The sequence below is a fragment of the Nipponia nippon genome, unplaced genomic scaffold (genome assembly GCF_047370975.1).
Source record: "Nipponia nippon isolate SJK-2023a ecotype South Korea unplaced genomic scaffold, ASM4737097v1 scaffold_12, whole genome shotgun sequence".
Lineage (NCBI taxonomy): Eukaryota > Metazoa > Chordata > Aves > Pelecaniformes > Threskiornithidae > Nipponia > Nipponia nippon.
Window position 1 is genome coordinate 6,425,030 of NW_028262313.1, and position 20,149 is coordinate 6,445,178.

General features: G+C 40.8%; 1 protein-coding gene across 6 annotated transcripts in view; it reads left to right on the forward strand.

Annotated features, from left to right (window-relative positions):
- Positions 1-20,149, forward strand: part of TENM1 (teneurin transmembrane protein 1) — a 634,570-nt gene that overhangs the window by 600,181 nt on the left and 14,240 nt on the right. For all 6 annotated transcript variants that reach the window (XM_087748549.1, XM_087748548.1, XM_087748550.1 and 3 more), the window contains 4 exons: positions 3,846-4,212; positions 5,994-6,504; positions 11,583-11,755; positions 14,100-14,335. In XM_087748549.1, coding sequence (XP_087604675.1) covers positions 3,846-4,212; positions 5,994-6,504; positions 11,583-11,755; positions 14,100-14,335 — 1,287 coding nt within the window. The remainder of the gene's footprint in view (positions 1-3,845; positions 4,213-5,993; positions 6,505-11,582; positions 11,756-14,099; positions 14,336-20,149) is intronic.

Here is a 20,149-nt window from a genome sequence, read left to right on the forward strand (position 1 = left end):
ATTTACCTAAATGTAGATCTCCCAGTGAAAATTCATTTAAACTGAAGCCACCTTAGTGCACTTTATGTTTTCCAGAACAGTTGACATGAAAAAATGTATTAGAAAGCCAGACCAGTAGGTGTTAATTTTGCACTTCTCAAACCAGAGACTGATTATTAGATATAGCTGGAGCCTTTATCTTGACAGTTAAATGCTGAATTCCCAGAAAAGTTGACATGTTAATAAGTATATGCAAAAGGTCTCATTGCTCAAGGGTTCACTTCTTTCGGCAGTGATTTTCATTGCATATACTTAGTCTCCAGTGAACCAAACAAGAATTGTCCCCTGAAAATTTCAGTCTGTGAAGAACATGAGGTACTGACTGCTACTGAACAAGCCTTGTCTGTTTGTTTATAATGGGATAATCAGCAATGCCATTTCCGTACAGTGCTCAAAATAGAACCCATCAAATTTAAGGAAAAACCCTTGCAATTGGCGCAATTTTGTGTTATAAGAAAAACATACATAAATGGGAGAGGACTGCTTCCAGGGGCATATGAAGTACTGCTTCAAATTAAAAAGTATATTAACGGATTTAATATTCTCATCCTAACTGAGGTTTTGTCTGGAAAAACTTTTTAATAGGCCCAGTCATATCTGATGAGAATTGAAGTGCTTCTCTGTAATATGTTTATGGGCTCTGAATGAAGCACAACTGATGGTTTGGTCACAGAAACCTGCCAGAGGGCAGCTTGCTTTAAAAGAAAAGAAACAACCGGTGACTTTTCAAGGTAACAGTGAACCTGAGGGTGCAGTTACACTTCATCTTAAGCTGATTTAGGTGATTAGTTTTTAGCCAGCAAACCATCCTGAACCTGCTCTCTGTAGGAGCACATAAACACTGGCCTTGCTGCTGGGGGCTGCACTGGGGGAGGGGATGGGGTGGGACTGCAGCAGCCCCAGTTTACACCAGTTTAAGATGCCTTGAAGTCTTATCCTGACATGAACAGTGCAGATTTTTTCTAAATCTGTGAAATTCTTCTTCAGATTAGGAATGCCCAGGGGTTTGTGTTTGTGTGTATGTTTAGTTTTAATTGGCCTATTTCACTTTCTTTCCCCCTCCAGTTGCACTAGCATAAGCTTGCAGTGAGCAGCAGCTGGGGTTTGTGCTGCAATCTCCAGACACATACCTGCTAGCTTTAATATTTCACCGGGGATTAAACCATTAATACATCCATGACCACTTTAAACCCAGGAAGGAGAAGCTGTAGCCATACCTTCTGTGAGCTTTGCAGAGCAGAGAGCTAGGCAGCGGTTCTGGTGTAGTAACCAAAATTGTCTAGGTGTTCCCAGCTAAAATTTTATTTATTTTTACCATAACGCAGCTAGACTTACAGATGTGATCAGTAAGAAAGCAAATCTGCTTGCAGTTAACAGCTGTTGAGACTGAGCTTGAGGCACATTGCTGCAAGCGAAATGGACAGTTGCGTAAAAGTTTATTCTATCTCAGTAAACCAAATCAGCCTCAAATCAACCAGACAAAAAGTTGCTTTGGCCCAAGCCAGTCCCTATTTATCTGCAAGACACCAGGCATACCTGCACAGTGGGAGGAATTCAAGTTATTCACTGAGCAAAGGCAATGTGGCTGGTCCACAAAGGAAAAACAGCTATTAAGACATGGCAGGTGCTATGCAGAGTCATTATGGCAAAAATAGATAGTTTCAGCCCAAAGTTTTTATCACTAATTACCTAGTTAGAGTTAATCAAAGATTATTTTTACAGCAGAGCAATCTGTGAAGGAGGCCCTTAAAGTTGAAGGTGTCTGTTTCCCATTAAAAATAATCCATTTACTTCGATAGAGCGATCAAATGTTCTGCATTAAGGGTACATTGCAAATATGTTTTTTTCCAAGTTTCCTGAAGATAGCCTTGTAGAGATTTTTACGCTAACTAGTTTTATTTGGTGTCCCAGTGAACTCTCAGTGGAAGCACCAGCTAACGGCAGCGTGTAAACCAGCCCTAGCACAGCAGGTGCAATCTGGGCAGTCTCACACACGCTCAGAAATCATCACCTTTATGGGAGGAATCTGCTTCCAGCTGTTTCACCACATTTATCATCATTTGGAAGGACTGCCACCTGGTTCAGAAGAGATCTTGAACCCAACAGCCTTGGTCTTAATGCCAGTTATTATGCTGTCTAGTAAAATGGACTGGGCACAAGGAGGAATTCGATTACTCTGTGAGCCGTCATGATTCTGTGGTGCACCACGTAACCACACAGGGTGAGACACGGTAGCCGCAATGCCCTCACTTTATTAAAACATCAATTATCAAACCAGCAATGTACTTCTGGAAATGAGATTATTCAGGAAATACTGATGCTTGAGAAAGGGAGAGACTTGGCCTCCAGCCTGGTTCCCGAGCTGACCCCAGGCGAGCAGGTGGCTTGCGATGGCCACGCACTCCACCATATGTTATTCCTCAGTGCTGAGCATTGTAGTAGCATCTGCAGTCTCTAAATTCATAGATCTTTTAATTAGCACAGTGGAAAAATGAGCAAAAACAGCAACAAAATCAGTAAATGAAATAATAGAAGCTTCTATGGCATATAAAGCATATAAAATCATTACATTTTAGCCTGGTATTTATTCTCTTCTGATGACTGAAATATTTAGTCCAGAAAAATTCCACTCAGATAAAAGCAGCCATCTCTTCATGAAGGATAACAAGCAAAGCATCTTGAGACAGACAAAAATAGGCTGTCTTGCAGTCTCGGTGGCTCAGTTGTTCTCTGACCTTTCCATAGACAAGCTGCAGTCCAAATCCTCCACTGGCCATTAGCTGGCGAGAGGGACCAGTCTACTCTGTTGTTGTTTCCCAGTTCAGCAGTCCTGCACTGCCTACTGAGCTTTCTCAACAGGAGGAATTTGAAGCTCTGGCCAGTACATGCTACAATCGACAGCCTACATACTGGATGTCTTTCAGGTTGACCGGCTGCCCCACCTTTAATTGGGAGCATGTTTAGTTCCTCCAGACCCTGACGCAACAGGTATCAGATGAGTGAGGTCATTCTTCTAGCATTTCCTCCAGTGTGGTCTGGAAACTTTGCTTGGTTGGCACTCTCACCTGCATGGAAAAAGGCAAAAAGCTAACCTTAAATATGAAGAATTTACTTAATCCGTGACTGAAATACTGAATTCACAAAGCAAAATCATTATAAGTAATTACGGCTTGGCTATTGTGTCATGTGAAGTGTGATATATTGGTGTATTATTATGTTACAAAGAATTAACGAGCTTATACTTCTTATGGCATATAAGTCTTATTAACATTTCTAGTTTAGTAAATAAATTGTGGAAATCTGGCGTACTCTTCTAGGATGTCATTTTCCTTTTGTACTAACAGTCAATTAAAGTGTTAGGACATTGACAACCTCTAACTGTTTTCCAGTCTGCCAGCGTGGACTGCAACCTTGAAACAATAACATTCAGACCTGGAAAATTTTCTGGCTGATGTTGCATGACATGAAGTGTGTGTTTTTATTTGCATGACTGCATAGGTATAATAAAGTTCCCACCTTAATGGACTTGTGCAAATACCTCTCAGAGGATGCTAAATTACTTTTCAAATCAAGTTTTGTTCCACACTGGACCTGGACCTCAGAAAAGAATATGCTTGTTGAAACTTCTTCTGTCAAACCCAATTAAAGGTACATACTAGAGAAGCAGTGCTGTGTGAATCCACTGAGTGCCTTGATGACTTGATGACATCTTGATCAGAAACGGTTGAATGAAACTGCCTTGCTGTCTTAATCACTCTTTTTTTTGTTGTTTTTTTTCCCTGCCTTCCCCTTGATTTTTTTTCCAGGTGCGGTTAGAGTGGCCAACAGACCTCACAGTGAACCCTCTAGACAATTCACTGTATGTCCTGGACAACAACATTGTCCTGCAGATCTCTGAGAACAGGCGTGTGCGAATTATTGCAGGGCGCCCCATTCACTGCCAGGTGCCAGGCATCGACCACTTCATCGTCAGCAAGGTGGCCATCCATTCAACCCTGGAGTCAGCCAGGGCCATCACTGTATCTCACAGCGGGATACTCTACATCGCAGAGACCGATGAAAGAAAGATCAACCGTATACAACAGGTCACAACCAACGGTGAGATCTCTATAATCGCTGGAGCCCCATCTGATTGTGACTGCAAGATTGACCCTAATTGTGACTGTTTTTCAGGTAAGGCAATGCTAATTATCTCCTGTCTCTTATCTGCTGGCACAGCTGCAGATTAGCAAAGTGACATGGGGAAGGAGAGACGAGCAATGATTCGGTTTCCTTGGAAAGCCGAAAACCTTATCAGCAGCTCTTTGTGGATTTAATCCATTGGACATAGAGATGTGAGTCTTGCAGTTGGCACTGGAGGAACCTCAGGGTGGTCTTAGCTTTTCCTCCTTTGATACAGAGATTACACACCATTCAAAATTATCTCCAAGTCTGCCTTTCTGTGTCAGCTGTGTTTGCCCATGTTGAAGATGGTACCAGCCCCAGTGCAGATTGCACCTAAATGCTACTGGGTCAAGCAGCCCTTCTCACCAAGAAGAGTGCCAAGGTGTTTCACATCCAGTGAAAAACAGTAGCTTATGCCATCTCATCACTTGTGTCATGCTGCAGAACCAGCAGCACTTGATGTTCAGAATTTCTTCTTCTTTGTGTGTTTTAAACTGGAACAGCCAGTCAGTGCCAGGCCCGCACTGCGCCATTGGACATTCTCAGCAACACAGCTCCTCTCCCCTGCCTGCACCAAAACAAATTGTGGCTTTTTTTTTCATAAAAACATATTTCATGGTGGGACAAAGGACAGCATTCCCATATACCGAGGTGTGCAGTACGTTGTCATCTTGTCATCTCTAAGAACCACTGTGTTCAGCTCCATAATGTCATCATAATTCTTAAGCCTCCCATTTCAAGTAAAAGGTTAATTACTGACAAGAAAACATTAAGTATGTCAAGAATGGAGAGAAAAAAAATGTAAATGGTCTTTCAGAGAAGGTGAGTTGCTGACCCAGTGTTGTAATGATAATCAAAGCTTCATGTGCATTGCGAAGTGCTGCCAGCTTCAGTTACAGCTATGGTAGACCAGTGCTGAAAAGGATCCTCTTCAGGGTTCCTGTGGAGGGAAGCTGCCCTCGGTGCTGAAAAATTAAAAACTGTGGCAAATCTAATGATTCTGCCGGTGCTGGGTTGGTGAAAGGCAGGGTCAGAAGACCAGCTAATTTGTCCATCTCCAAGAAAGCACAGGGTACGCTCAAAATCTCTACCAAATTTCATTTCTCAGTCAGGAGAAGGGGAGCAATACAAACAGTAATGTGTTTTTCTCTAAGAGTGAGGTTTAATATGCTTTCCTGCTAGTTACAGAAAATTCTGCTCATGTAAAGTCATTTCGATATGCACAGACAGCCCATGATAATGCAAATATCCTCCTCAAACCTTAAAATACACAAACCAAGTAAATTCTCAAGTGATACTGGAAGGGGTGGTTTCTGAAGGCCCTTTTTGACTATTATTCTTGTTTTGTTTTCCTCTGGCATTCAGTTTTTAATAAGTATAAACTAATCTTTGCTTCAGTGTCATTTTAGCTGAATTACTGTGTTTTATTTTCTCTTTGTTTTATTTATAACATGATTCTACTTTAACCACATGCCAACAGACAAATAGTAGTGAATGAAACTTCAGGTGTCACGGTTTTTTTCTTTCACAATTTTGCCATTAATGTTTTCCCAGCAGCAGGGTTTTGGCCTTAGCAAAAGTGGTGTAAATTAGATAATTTATATTCTTGTTTGTCTTCACTGAGACTGATTTAGAATTGCACCAACGTTAGGTAATATGGATTTAATTAGTTGGAAGAAGATACTGTTTTATTGACCTGTAAATGATACTGAGGAGAAGCAGTGTCAGGCTATGGGGATCAGCTTAAATATGGACATTACAGATTACTAAAATTACCATTTCTCCTCCAGGTGATGGTGGCTATGCCAAAGATGCAAAGCTGAAAGCACCTTCTTCTCTAGCAGTCTCTCCTGATGACACACTGTACATTGCAGACCTTGGCAATGTTCGCATCCGTGCAGTCAGCCGAAACAAGGCTCACCTCAGTGACACGAATATGTATGAGATTGCGTCGCCAGCGGACCAAGAACTGTATCAGTTCACCATCAACGGCACCCACCTGCACACGCTGAACCTCATAACGAGGGACTACATTTACAATTTCACCTACACCGGGGAAGGGGATATTGGCACCATCACCAGCAGCAACGGGAATTCGGTTCACATCCGCAGAGACACGAGCGGGCTGCCCCTGTGGGTCGTGGTGCCGGGGGGCCAGGTGTACTGGCTGACAATAAGCAGCAACGGGGTTCTGAAAAGAGTTTATGCCCAAGGCTACAACCTGGCTCTGATGACATATCCTGGAAACACGGGGCTTTTAGCAACGAAAAGCGATGAAAATGGATGGACAACTGTGTATGAGTAAGTCCCTGACATTAAATGCCTGATGTAAGGAACTCTATTATAAATGAACATTGAAATTATTTTAGTCAGTTCTAGTAATTTAAAAAGACACTCTGCTACTAACACTGCAGGAGAAAGGACAAGTAGTGCTGTTGCACAAGCTTTTACAATGAAACACTACTATTTCTTAAGTGCTGAAGCCTGTCACATGTAAAACCTCTGTACGTAGTGCCCATTAAGTGTAGCAGAAACTGCCTGAAATTATACTTCATTTGCACTTTATTATTGTGAGTCTGTTTCTCTAAATGAAAATATGATTGTGGATTTTTTTGTAACTGAAGAAGTAGAGGCAAGTTGTGATATGAATTGGGAATTTGCAAAATTCCTGAGGAAGGCAAAAAGGGGAACATTAGCATACTTGTCGGAGAAGGGAGTGTTGCAAAGGAAATTGAGAATCTCAGTGGAAGGAATATTCAAAGGCAAGAGTGGTCTTGTCTCTATCAGAAGGGGAAGAGGATATATAATAACAAAAAGATATGTAATAGCAAAAGGCTGTGTATAAGGGGAGTAGGAATGGCCTTGTAAGCAAGACATTCAGGAGACCTTTGACGGGACTTCTAAAGAGCAAGACAAAACAGTTAAAGATGCAGTCAGAACATCCCAATCTGGTCCCAGGGAGAGAACAACCCAAGAGAAAGTTCATTTTTGATTTAAAGAGGTGTGATGTATCAGGATTTCTCATTATTCACAATTAATTGTCATAATCCCTGTTTGAGGATGTGACAAGTGATGGACGGAAATCATATGTTAACGTTGCAGTATTAGTTCAGAGTCTTCAAGGACTGCTTTCTGTGAAGCATAGGAGTTCATGGTCAAAAACTAAAATGAAAAGCCATCCAGGTGAGGTATGAACAGAAAACACATTGAGGAGAATTCAGTTACTGCATAAGTCACCTGGAGAGGTAGTTGAGTCACCATCATTACAGGTTTTTAGAATTATATTTTCTTAAAATGGAAGTAGAATAAAAGCAGAGAAAACTGCTGCCTAGTGCGTGGGATTTTTTATTCAAGGGGTTGTTCTTCCATCCTGCCCTCTATTATTCTGCCAAAGACTAAACTATAAACCATTAGAGAGGGCCATTTTTTACAATATTTGGGAAAACAAAACCATACAAGGCCTTCCTGGTTCAGTTCTCATTATCAGGCATCTATTGATACAAATTTAAATTCTCTTGCAACAAGACAAAGCTCACTGTTGTCCTGATGCTGTTTAAACACTGATCTGAGTGTTACCCTTTATAAGCAGAACTGACTTAAAATATATGCTGCTTTGTAATAATTTCAACACTGAGAGTGATCCATTTAAATCCCTACTTGAGGATGGCATCTATCTAGACCGTGGACCAATGGCACTTTCAAAAGGCTTTTACAGTAGCTCTAAGTCATGCCTATTACTTCTTAAAATGCTGAACACCATGCATTGTTGCAGGTCTTGATTGTTAGAGCATGTTAGAGCAAATTATTTTTAGTCATGTGCTTCTCAATCTCGGTATTTTTCCTCTGTCCCATTGACATCAAGTGTAAACCATTTCACACAATTATTGCTTGTTACTCTTGTCTTCTGGCAAGTTCTTTGTTAAAGTATGACTCAAGCATAGTAAGATCTTTTAAAGGACTTTACCTGCTTGCATGTGCCTCCCATTATATGCAATACCAATTTCTTCACAAAGAGATACCTGTGCCTTGAAAGGATTGATATGGTGTATATGATTAACACAAAGAAATTTTGCTAAATTAAACAGTTTTTCATACTTTCACAGCTTTAACTGCAGGCTAGTTAACACTGTCCTCGCTGATGTTTTGAGTTGTCCAGGCTTTGCACGACCGTGCATTTCTGCCAGTCTAGATCAGTTGGTAGAAATTAATAGAATTACAGTTGTTAGCATTACAAAAACAGCAGCAGAATTAAATAGTGAAGTCATGTCATTAATATGCATGTTCAGGCCAATATTTTAAGTCATCTTCATAATGCATTACAAATTCCTGAATGGCTGATACACAGAGTGTCACCCCATTTGCTGCAGTCAGAGGGGCAGTTGACTATAATCAGCACTGGGCTGAGTAGATGTGCTTTCAGGAGATGCTGCTCACCTTCTGCCATAAATAGGTCATGAGGCGTGATGGTCCTTAGTTATCCTTTAACCAGACATTATTTTCCTGACACATCACATTCTGAACTGACACCCGATTTCAGTTTGAAAATTAGATTTTTTTGAAGGGGTTACTTATATGTGAATTGCTTCCGAGTCCTATATGAACACAGTATTGGAGCTAAGAGAATTATCATGTGAGCAACTTTCAGACTGCTTGAAATAGTCTTCTCTGTTTAAGCTAGATTTGCATTCACATCCAAAAGTTCAACCCATGGCACTGTCAAGCTGAAATAGGGATGAGTTTGTTTAACAACACGTATCACACATACTTGGGAATATGAGCAAAGATAATGAACTGTTCAGAACATCTACCTATATGTCAGATTCACTCACAGAGGGAAATTATTGAGAGGTAGAAAACCACCTACAAAAGTACTTGTCATCCATCTACTCTAATCTGATGGAATGGAAGTACTGAAAGAGCTCTTGCATACAATTATAGCTAATGTACAATTTTCAGCCATCTAGATTTTTTTAATATTGTATCATTAAAGCTGTAAAAGGGGAGGGGGAGCACTGGGCCTCTATTAAATCAAGGACAAGAAAACACCTGCAAGAAACAACTCTCTCTGAAAAAATTAATTAGACCGCTTTCCCTTTGAAATGATATAACTCTTAACTGTGCTACACATAGAAATGCAAATGGATTGTGAAGCTATATCCCCAAGTGTGCATTTCAAATATTGGTGAGCACTTCCTCATGTGAGTACTGAAATCAATGCAATTATTTGCATGATTAAATGGTCACTGACATGATTAACAGTGGCATAACTGGGCCCCAAATTAACATTAAGAAATATGTCATGATTCTGCCCCTATTAGTATGGGTAGGACATTGCTCTGCAGGAACTGAGTCCCAGTGTGCTACTATTCATCATGTGAAAGGTGGCAGAACCTGTCCTCAGAGGGTTGGGTTTCTTGGCGCAATCTGGAATAAAAAAAAAACCTTTAGATGGTCACGCTGTGGAATCGTTACCGAGACACTAATCTGCATGTTCTCCTTGAAGCCAGTGGGACCATCTACATGAGTAAGACTCCACTGGCATGTGCTCTGGTCTCATTATAATTCAGTACCATATCTGGCCAGCCATCCCGTAACACTTTATCCCATTTTCAGCTGCACAGGGAGTTTTATATCTCATCAGCAGCACTATCAGCAGCAAAACTGGATCCTTAGCGAAGATGCATCCCGAGTCTTGCACACCAGTACATTCCAATACACTGGCTACATTTACGCCGCAAAAATGCATGATTTGGGGATTTTTCTATGGTACGGTAGAAAATCCAAATAACCTAGCAAGCTGTCATATCTGTTTGATGAAGCGGTAAATGAAATATAACTGCCCAGTGTTCATGGAGTTTTCTAATGATGAAAAGTAGTGATCTGAGTCAATTTTAATTGCTGGGTGTGGCACCCAGTCAATTTTCACAGAACCGGCGTAAGGGTGGAATGTAAATAAGTTCCGTGATGTATGTGAGGGCAGTAGGAGGTGAAAGAGAGAGCGATAATATCCTACTTAACATTTGATTAATTTATTTGTCAAAAAACACAAGATGGCCACCAGTTCATTCTCCAGTGTCTCATTTGAATAGAACAGCTGCTCTTTTTTTCTTTTTTATATTGGGGGGAAGAGAAAAATTCCTGATTTTTTTCACCAGCACTTCTTGTGACGTATAGATTTTGTCTGGCTAGTTAGGGGGAAATAAAGATCCTGAGGAAATGATGGCAACACATTAAAGCGAAGGACATAACCAGATCGTCTGTTGATGTGAACTGGAAGAACTCCATTGGAGGCAGCAGAGCTTTGCCGGTTGATAGACCAGCTGAGGATATGTTTTCTGAATGAGGGGAGACAGTTAATAAAACATGAAAACTTAATTATGCTTTCCTACCTGCACAAATAGGCTTCTATTTTACGAACATGGGTTGGTTTTACTCATGCAAATACATCTGCAGTATCAGTGAGGTGTCTTGGATGAATAAAAACGTGTTAGCGTCAATAAGGTTTTTAAGATGGAAGGCATTAATATGAAACAATATCAAGCACCAAGCAATGTTGTGCATTGTTTTCTGTGTGAACCACCAGAAAGAACAAATATATCTGTAGAACTGAAAAGACCTGTTAGAAACACTGCTCCAGAGCTTTTGAATTAATTATTGACTTTTTCATAACATGGCCAGAATCACATAAGGTACCTTAAACGAAAATAATTTCTTTAGCACTGATGAAATTTAGGTGAACTGAAATGTGGTGCTCTAGATTCTGGTGCTGTTACTTGTGATGAGAAGTTCCTGCTGATTTGAGTAGGCCCGTGGGAAACGTAACACAAGAGTAAAAACCATGTAGGCAACTTAATCACTGCAGATTTCAATCTAATTTTATCGCTATTGTTACGCTTTAGGTCCCCTTTTTAAATTCACCATTCATATTATGTACTTCACACATCAGCAACAAAGGCAGTTTTTGAGTGTTGCGGAATCTAAGAATTGGTTTTATTTAAACTTACGGGCAAGAAAACGCCTTGTTGGGGGTGAGTTGGTTGCCTGAATGCCGAGTGACCTCCAGTGGCCTCCCTCCTGTATCACATCCCAGTGGGTTCCACCGACCCTCTGCACAGCGCTGAAACTCCGGCAGAAGCTGAATGATGTAGGTAGCATCTCACACTATTCCCAGCTGTATTTATATAGAAAAGAGTCTAAGCAGGAATTCGGATTAAGGAATGAATGCATTCTGAGTGAATAAATGGACCGATTCTTACCTTTTTACTTATTGCACAGTCTTGACAATGCTTCTTACTTTTTTCCCTTTTTTTTTCCTTTTAGGAGTATCTGTGAGACAATAGTGATGCATTTTCATGGCTTTTTATCATCATGTCTTGCAGGTATGACTCCGATGGCCATCTGACCAACACGACCTTCCCGACCGGGGAAGTCAGCAGCTTCCACAGCGATGTTGAAAAACTGACGCGAGTGGAACTTGATACTTCCAACAGAGAGAATGTGATCACAGCCACAAACTTCTCAGCTACCTCTACAATATATACTTTAAAACAAGGTAATTAGAGCATTTCTGTTATTTCTTCTCTAATCATTATGTTTCAAACCCTAGACATTATTGCATTCTTAACTGTTTGCCAAAGAAAGACATTAGAATTAGTTCATTTGTTTCTTCCTTGCTTCAGTACAAATAGCTAGATACTACTTATAATTCTCCTGGGGTACCAATTAGAAACAAACCACAAGTGAATTCTTTTCCTCCTAGAAGAGTCCCGTAGAGAGATTCTAGTTATTGAAATCTCCGATGTCTCCAGGCTTTACATGCTACTTTCTACTTCAGTGTCTGGAGGACTTGGAATAACCTACAATACACTGAGCTTTGTTATTCTGAGAAATAGTGCCCAGAAGAATGACATGCTCCACTGACATTTTAGCACTGAAATGCCTTGTTTGGCCAATGCTGTGAATTCTTTCTGGTAGTGCTGTGTCCTGGTGACAGCGCTTGGAGGAAGGAGGAAAGCATGACCCACCTCTGCTGGTGACTGCCTTGGGGATGAGATTTTGATTCAGCCCCTGTAGATACTCCAGTATTTCCCTGGCAATATCATATCTGTCGAGAAGACTTTACTCTCTGCCTAATGGAAGTGACCCAGTGTCCTCCTCCAAATTTTGCAGATTCATCACCAAAGTTCTGGTTTTATACAGTTTAATCAATCTGGGGTTTTTTCTCCTTGTTGATTTTTTTTGTTGTCAGTGGATTGTTCGGGCTTTGAGAGAGCAGGTGCTGGGAAATAGCTCTCTGATTTTCTTCCAGGTCTGCTATAGAAAAGCTTTGTAACTCTGAGCAAATCACAGAACTTTTCTTCCTCTCAGGTTTTGATCTATAAAAAAAAATAAGAAGAGCTCACCTCACAAGATACTCACTCATTCCTTGTCACTATTGCATTGCAGAGACAGCACTGAATAAGTGGAAATAATCATATTATATTGTTGTATCACCTGTTAGGCTTTGTCCAAGTGACCCCATCTGCTCTCTGTATCATCTACCGACTGCCTGATTGTATGTCTGTCCTTAAATCTGAAACTCCTCAAAGTTGGTGTGTTATCAAATTCTGTCTCAGGAAAGTGCTAGCACACTATGGGCAGTGCCAGAAACAAACAGCTGTAGCAGTTATTAAACCTGGCATATTTATGAATTCATATAATTTGCATATTGCCATATCTCTGTGAAACTATCACAAACTATCCCTGTGAACAACCAGTCAGACATGGTATCCTTACATCTGAGTCACAAAGTCTCTTCTAATGTAATGCCTATTGTCTTCACTTTCTGACATACCCAACTATTTTCCACATATTCACATCTCAAGAGCTGGACCAGTTACTTCTGAGTGGACCAGCATAAAAAAAAGGATGCTTTTCATAGTCCCTAGCTGATATGAATTCAATTGCATTTTAAGGGTGAGACTTTGGCTTTGTCTCTTAGCACTAAACCTTGAAGCTCATGATGGAGTTGTCCCCTGGCAGCTGAGCCACAGTAACCTCCTGCGCGCATATCCCTAGCCTGACCAAACGCAAGGCAATGTGGCACAGCTCTGCATGCAGCGGAGGAATTACAGCGCCCAGGCAAGAGCAAGGGAGCGTGCAGTGGCTCTATGCTTTTGCATCCTTTCAGTGGAGACCTGCTCTGGACTCTCCACATGCTTCTGGCAGTTTTGGGGAGGAGGAGGAGGTTGTGCTAGGTCATCCCAGCTGCCCTCAACAGCCCTCTGCGGTACAGTCCTGAGCCTCTGGAGCTGCTCACTGTGCCACCGTTGCTGACCCATTCATTTTTCTGCCAACAACCACTTTCTAGTGGGTCTCTCGCACCAGGCTTCAGGCTCGCGGCTGACCGTCACTGTGCCTCTACCCCAGGCTCCTGCTGCTAATGGTGAAGAGAAGGACGTTTTAGTACAGTGATACAGGGAAAAGGGACAGAATGGGAGACATCATCTGAGACATTTTGAAAACAGCTTTCATGGTTGACCTCAGATATTCATTGCAGTCATTCAAGCAGTACACTATCCTGTTAACAGATCCCAACAATCCCCAATCACCAGAATATCTGTGGTCAAAACCCAGCCTATGTGTTTACATACTTTTAAGCTGAAAGCAAAAACTCTTTATTCCTGTTGCAGGAAACCTTCACAATGGAAATCATCAGGCCAAATGTAATAAAAAGCTTTTTAGACAGGTGAAGGCCTGGAGGGTACAGGTTGCAAAAATCACACTGCGGTTTGTGTATGTTCAGCTGTCTGTAACCTCGGGACAAAGCAAGCCCTATTGCCCCTAACATTTGCTTCCTAAATCTGGAGATCTGAACTTTTCTCTGTTCCCTGTTTTTCGTTGTTGTTTTTTGACAGATAACACGCAGAATATCTACCGGGTCAGCCCAGATGGGTCCCTGAGAGTCACCTTTGCCAGTGGAATGGAAATCACGCTTAACACGGAGCCTCATATTCTAGCAGGGGTTGTCAGCCCCACTTTAGGAAAGTGCAATATCTCCCTTCCTGGAGAGCATAACTCAAATCTCATTGAATGGAGGCAAAGGAGGGAGCAGACCAAAGGCAATATCTCCACATTTGAGAGAAGGCTAAGGGTAAGGCTTCCTCTTGTGTAAAGTGCAATGTTCCCTTTGAAAGGCATTGAACTAAAATCATGTTGAAATATTTTACTTTGTAAGAAGAGCAATGGAAAGTTTGTATCAATGGTGGGCCCCAGCCATGAATTTCAAAACCAAACTCCTCCGACAGTCACAGGGATGTTTGATCTCTGTTTGATTTTAGTTGTGAGACTTGACCTCAAGACATAATTACTTTTTTTCTTCCTCTTCTTTTTCAACTAAGAACTTAATTATGGCTTTGGAAGAAGCTGTGAGCAAAGGACGATGTGTAGTTACTCTGGCACAGCAGCAGAGTTGGAGCCACGTTCTGCCTCTCTCAGATCTATCAACCCTACTTTCTTCTGGGGGAAATAACAGGAGCCAGCCCCTGCCTGGGGCAGAGGGTCTGGCTGGGCACACCTTGGGTGTCCTGGCCAGTGCGTCTCCTGCAAGCCAGAGTGATGTAGAGCCTCCCTGTGCATCCAGACAGGCTGTGTGTTCTGCCTTCTACCACACGCTCTCAAACCTCCTCACTCCCTCTGGCTGGGTTACACTATGGCTGTAATAAAGAATTACTTTACATTGCATCCATGGTTTATTTTTATCTGTGAGGAGAACTCACAGATTACAATGACAGATGGTCAACATTCAGCATTTAATTAGGTAACACTAAGACTCAGAGAGACTGCTACCTTGCAGAACAGGTTTTTTACAAAATCAGTTCTGTTTTGCACATGAATACCCCTTAAAATGCCTGTACCAGTAGTACGACTGGGAATTTTGGCCTTAAAAATATTGCATTATTAACTACAGCCTTTCTGGATAGGTATTATCTCGGAAGGTACATCTGTTAGCTCTGAAAATATAGAGATGGTTACTAAAAATCTCTGGATTGTCTTTTGGTTATGAGATACTATATATTTTTTTTAAAAGTGCATCATCTGTTTAGTTTTCAACTGCTCAAAAACTCAAGACTTGGATGATCTGGGCAGACTGGCCACTGCATGTGAAACACCTGTTTGAAAGGACATCTTTCAGATTTCACAGTCGCAGTTGTTTTATTAGGATCTTGCAAGTGGGGAAAAACTTTATTTTTTCTTGCCCGTCTTCTGATTGCCTCCTCTCTAGCACAGTGTGAGTCCTCATAGCCCTGTCTAGGGAGGCAGCTGCACTTATGACAGTGGCAAACGTGTGTTAAAACGGCAGGATCCAAACTATGGCTTCCATGGCTGACGTTGCCTAATCGATTTTTGTGTGATTTTGTGCTTAAATAACTGTATGGCACATTTTTCTGTAAGGATCTTATGTAATAAAATCTTAAACGGAAAGGAAGTAGTCAGTCATCTATTCTGCTTGCATTGCCAGGGCCAAGTTGTACATGACAGTTATATTTAATGTAAGTACTTCATCCTGCACAATTTTCTTATTATGCAGTTTATATTTTCTATTGTTGAAATTGATTGCGGGTTCTTTTAACTCATTTTCACTTGCTTCTCCATGATGCTTAATATTGCCTGCCAAAAAAGGGAGGAAATTCACAAATTGGTCAGGATTAAAAGGATTCTGGCTGGAGGCATAAAATGTTCGTTGAAATACTGCAACACTGCAGCTATCCAGAGCTCAGCTGATTGACCTGCCTCTGGATCAGTCTGTTGGTTAATAGAACCACTCGTGTACTCCTCCTTCTCCTCCTTCACCTTCATCCAATGAAAGGATAGAAGGTGAAGGTGAAGTATAAGAATGATTTTGATGTGTGCCGTTGTCTTATATTCTCTATCCTTCCAAAAGTATCCACTAGCATCACAGCAGTTGACCATTGCGTTGTTATTTCTGTAAATTGTGTCTTTTTATACCTACCCAAGATCAAGGGGGCTTGTGGATTGTCCCTGCCTACTCAGAAGGACAAGTCAGCTGCCTGTATTACAATGTTTTCTCCTCCCTTGACTGTACAGAGCTCAAGGACCATCGCCTGAGGGCTGTCAGGGCAAGGCTGGAGGGAACCTGGTGGGATAGCACATTAAATGAGGATTTGATAGTAGAAAGGAAGAGAAATATTCTGCGCACAGGATGCAGCATGTAAATAGACACAAGAGAACAGGACAAATGGACTGTCGAGGCTGTTACTGCCAATAAGAAGGACTTTGGAGGATAGGTGAAACGTATGGGTCCTGGAGTTCAGCTTTAGCACTGAGAAGTTTGCATGGGATGCTGATGGGGTGGGGAGTCAGCAGGGGTGGAAGAGCTGGAACAGTGCAGCTGGCGAGGAAAGCAAAGGATTGGCAGATTGTACCCAGAGACAGCTATCTTGCCTTGGTGATTAAAGGAAATATGCAGGACAGCAGGAGCAAAAATGCCATCATATAGTGTGTTCGAAGCAGTACGCCAAATAATGAAAGGGATTTAGGGCTTACTGTTGATGGATCCTTGAGTACTGCTGGGGAAAAAAAAAAAAAATGTAGCATCATTAGAAGCCCTTATGCTGGATGAGGTTCTGGTGAGACCTGAAAACTTCTAGTGAGTTATATTTTAAAAAGAAAGTTTTTAAACACTTAATATGCCGTGACTTCCATAATAGGAAGTGTGTTAGAAAGCTTGCAATGTAGGGCAGAAAGAACTATACTGAACTTTGAAAATATATGTAAAGAAAAGCTTTGGGGATTGGACCAGTTCTCAGTGGAAATGAACAGACTTGCAGGAGCCCTCAGTGAAAGAAAAAAAACCCAGCACAATGGAAGAGTTTTCTGAGAAAAAAGAAAAGCAGAGAAATGAGGTTTAAAGATGTTACTTAGAGATCAGTCCTGACACCGTCATTGAAACAAACGGTTTTGAGTGCTAAGAGGTATAAATTAGAAGGCAGGTAGCTGGGGATGAGATAAAGGATGACCTAGTTGAAGAGAAGAAAGCTTTTCCTTCTCTGTCTGGTCCTGACATTTTTAATTCTTAATGGCAATTAGCAACCATCTTGAAAGCATGTCACTCTATTAGTGTTATTTCCAGTTTTGGAAAGAGGCCACTGTTAGCACGTTCTGAACGATGCTGTAAATGCTGTGTTTTAAAAAGTGGGATTTTTGCATGGTGCGAATTCCCTGCTCTAGAAATAGAGCAGAAGTGAGTAAGTTAAGTGAAACGCTAGAACAGACATCTAACTTTATCTCGGTGTCTAAGTCAATGTGGGAAAGAGGAATTAATCATGGTTTCCTTTAAGTGCAGAACTGCCTGCCCTGGTGCTTCCTGAAAGTATATAAAACAGTCTGTAGGCATGTATGCTTTTTATATGAATAATAAATCTATGTACAATCAGGCATTTTAACATCAATCTTAATCTAGCAAGACTCCTTTTTTATCAATTGAACTGCTATTTTAATTGACTTCTAAAAATGAAGCAAAGGCTGTTGTTAAAACCAATGAGCGTGATGCATAGTAATACACTGATTAGAATGCAGCTCTGTTCCCTCCTGTCTTTTGCGTAACTTAGAGGAACTTGGCATTGGATGCAGTCCAGGTTTTATAACTGAATATCTGCGAAATTGAAAATTGAATGCTTGGCCAGTCTTACTTATTTTTGCTTTAATAACAAAAAAGGAAGTAACTCACTGGCCTCAATTCCGAAGTCCTGCAGATACAGGCTTTGACAGCTATGTTTATTATTGCATTTAGCAAATTATCTCCTGTTATTTACCAGTCTTACAGCAAGCTGTAATGATAGGACCAAATCCTCTGCCAGTGTGTATCAGTTTATGGTGACTCAAATCAAAACACAGAGAAGGAAATAATACGATCATCTCATCTGATTTACACATTGTAGACAGTTCAGGTTTGAGAATGAAAGTCGAGAGAAGTGCACATTTATGTGGCTATTTACACTGCAAAATTTCTAGCTATAAAACCAATGGAAGGAGAGTCAACGAATGTTTAAAAATATATACTAAATATATCTTTTTATGTACTACTAACATTATTATTGAAGTCAGCTGAATTTTCTCCCTATTTTCATCAGCTGAAATTCTGACCTGACATTGTTTTCCGAAAACAGTTTTCCCTGGCTTGTAACAGAACACATGAGCTCCAGCCTCTCACAGGGGCTCCTTACTGCATTTTATGTACGTTGGAGGAGTCGTCTTTAAGAAGCCCCTGGGATCTGAAATCAGCTTTTCAGTGACAACATTGAAATGAGGCCTGCTACCCATGTATCATCCTGTCTTGCCTTGAGAAGGGTGTTAAATTTATCTTAAATCTAATATAAGAATGTAAACAAATGACACATAAAATGTGGAATATAGGGGAAGTAATGGCATCCACCCAAAGCTTATTTTAACTCTGTGAGCTTTCAAATACTGCTGCTATCCTCTTCACTGCTAATTCTGCCTCTGTTTGGTTTTCATTCTTATTTGTTGTATCGTCCCTAAAGTTTAGATTGCAAGCAATTTGTATTCAAGACTTTCCTTTCTCCTAACTGCATTCTACAATAATAATAATAATAGCAATAAGAACATTAAATATGTACATAGACAGTAAATGAATATGAGCCAGAGTATATCCCCTGCTTGCTTTTCAGTTATTTTACCACCAGGAGGATTTGTTTTCAGAAATTGCAAGAAGTTTGTGAAGAAATATAATAAACTTAATCCATCAGACTGTATACAAGCAAATATATCGTTGAACTGAACATCACATTTTACTTGGACTCCTTAACTATCATTAGAGCATAAATTATAATAGTTACAGCAGTCTACAGGGGTATATAGGTATTTTACAGCTATTGTAAATGAAGTCTATTAAAGTTAGACATCTGTGTATATAAAACCCCAGGAATGGTAGTTGAAGAAAGAACACCTGCTTCTTCTAGATTTTCAAATTATTTTGTATCCAAAAACAGAAAGGAAAAAAAAAATGTTCTTTCTAATCACTACCACCATATGATCACAGCTTGAATTATTAAACAGGTATTCTTAACTATTTGCTTCACGGCTATGCCTCCAGGTCTCAGTGAGGAGCAAGCACTGTGCTGTGCACTCTGCTAACGCCTGCACTGGCATCATCTCTGCTGTAAGGAATTTATTAATTGGAATAGATTAATACAAGTGATTAGATAAAATGCAGTAGATTAATACAATGAGCGCATTGAGCCTTGATCTGAAAAAGACAAGTCAATGAACAATGTCTTATGGTTCCCTAAATTATATCTCTGATTTAAATGGAGGTTAATGGTGATTGCCCAGTGACTGAATGATGTAAGGAGGAAGACGATGAAAGCATTGGATAAATATATTTTGTCTTCATGAATCTGGCTCAGCTTTGAACTTGATTTCAAATTGAGAATTGTCTGCCCCTCTGCATTTTCCTGTTGGACGATAAATGTTAACAGATCATGGCACAGTCGCTCTGTTAGCCTGTCGCACACAGTGAGTTTAACAAATGTTGCGCGTCCCAAACATGGTGAGAGAGCTGCAACAAGGAATACAGCTGGCACCCCGCACCACTGCCACTGGCTTTCACGAGGTCCAGGAGTGGGGTGGTTTTGTGGATACGAAAGTATGAGGGTGCTGGTGAGCAGGGTCTTCAGGAGCTGCAAGCACAACTCTTCCCTTCGCAGCATCGGTATGCGACCTGGCGTGGGCTAGCCCAGCGCAGGAGCTGACCTGGTAACATTAACGGAGCTTAAAAGAGAGGATGAGAGATGGGATATCTTTGTTAATTTGTGGGCTTAACTACACATCTTTGGCTGGAATCAAAAACTCCATCCACAGAGAAATTAAAGTTGAGAAGAAAGAAGAAAAACGTAGGAAAAGAAGTAGAGGTGAGGGTTTGGTA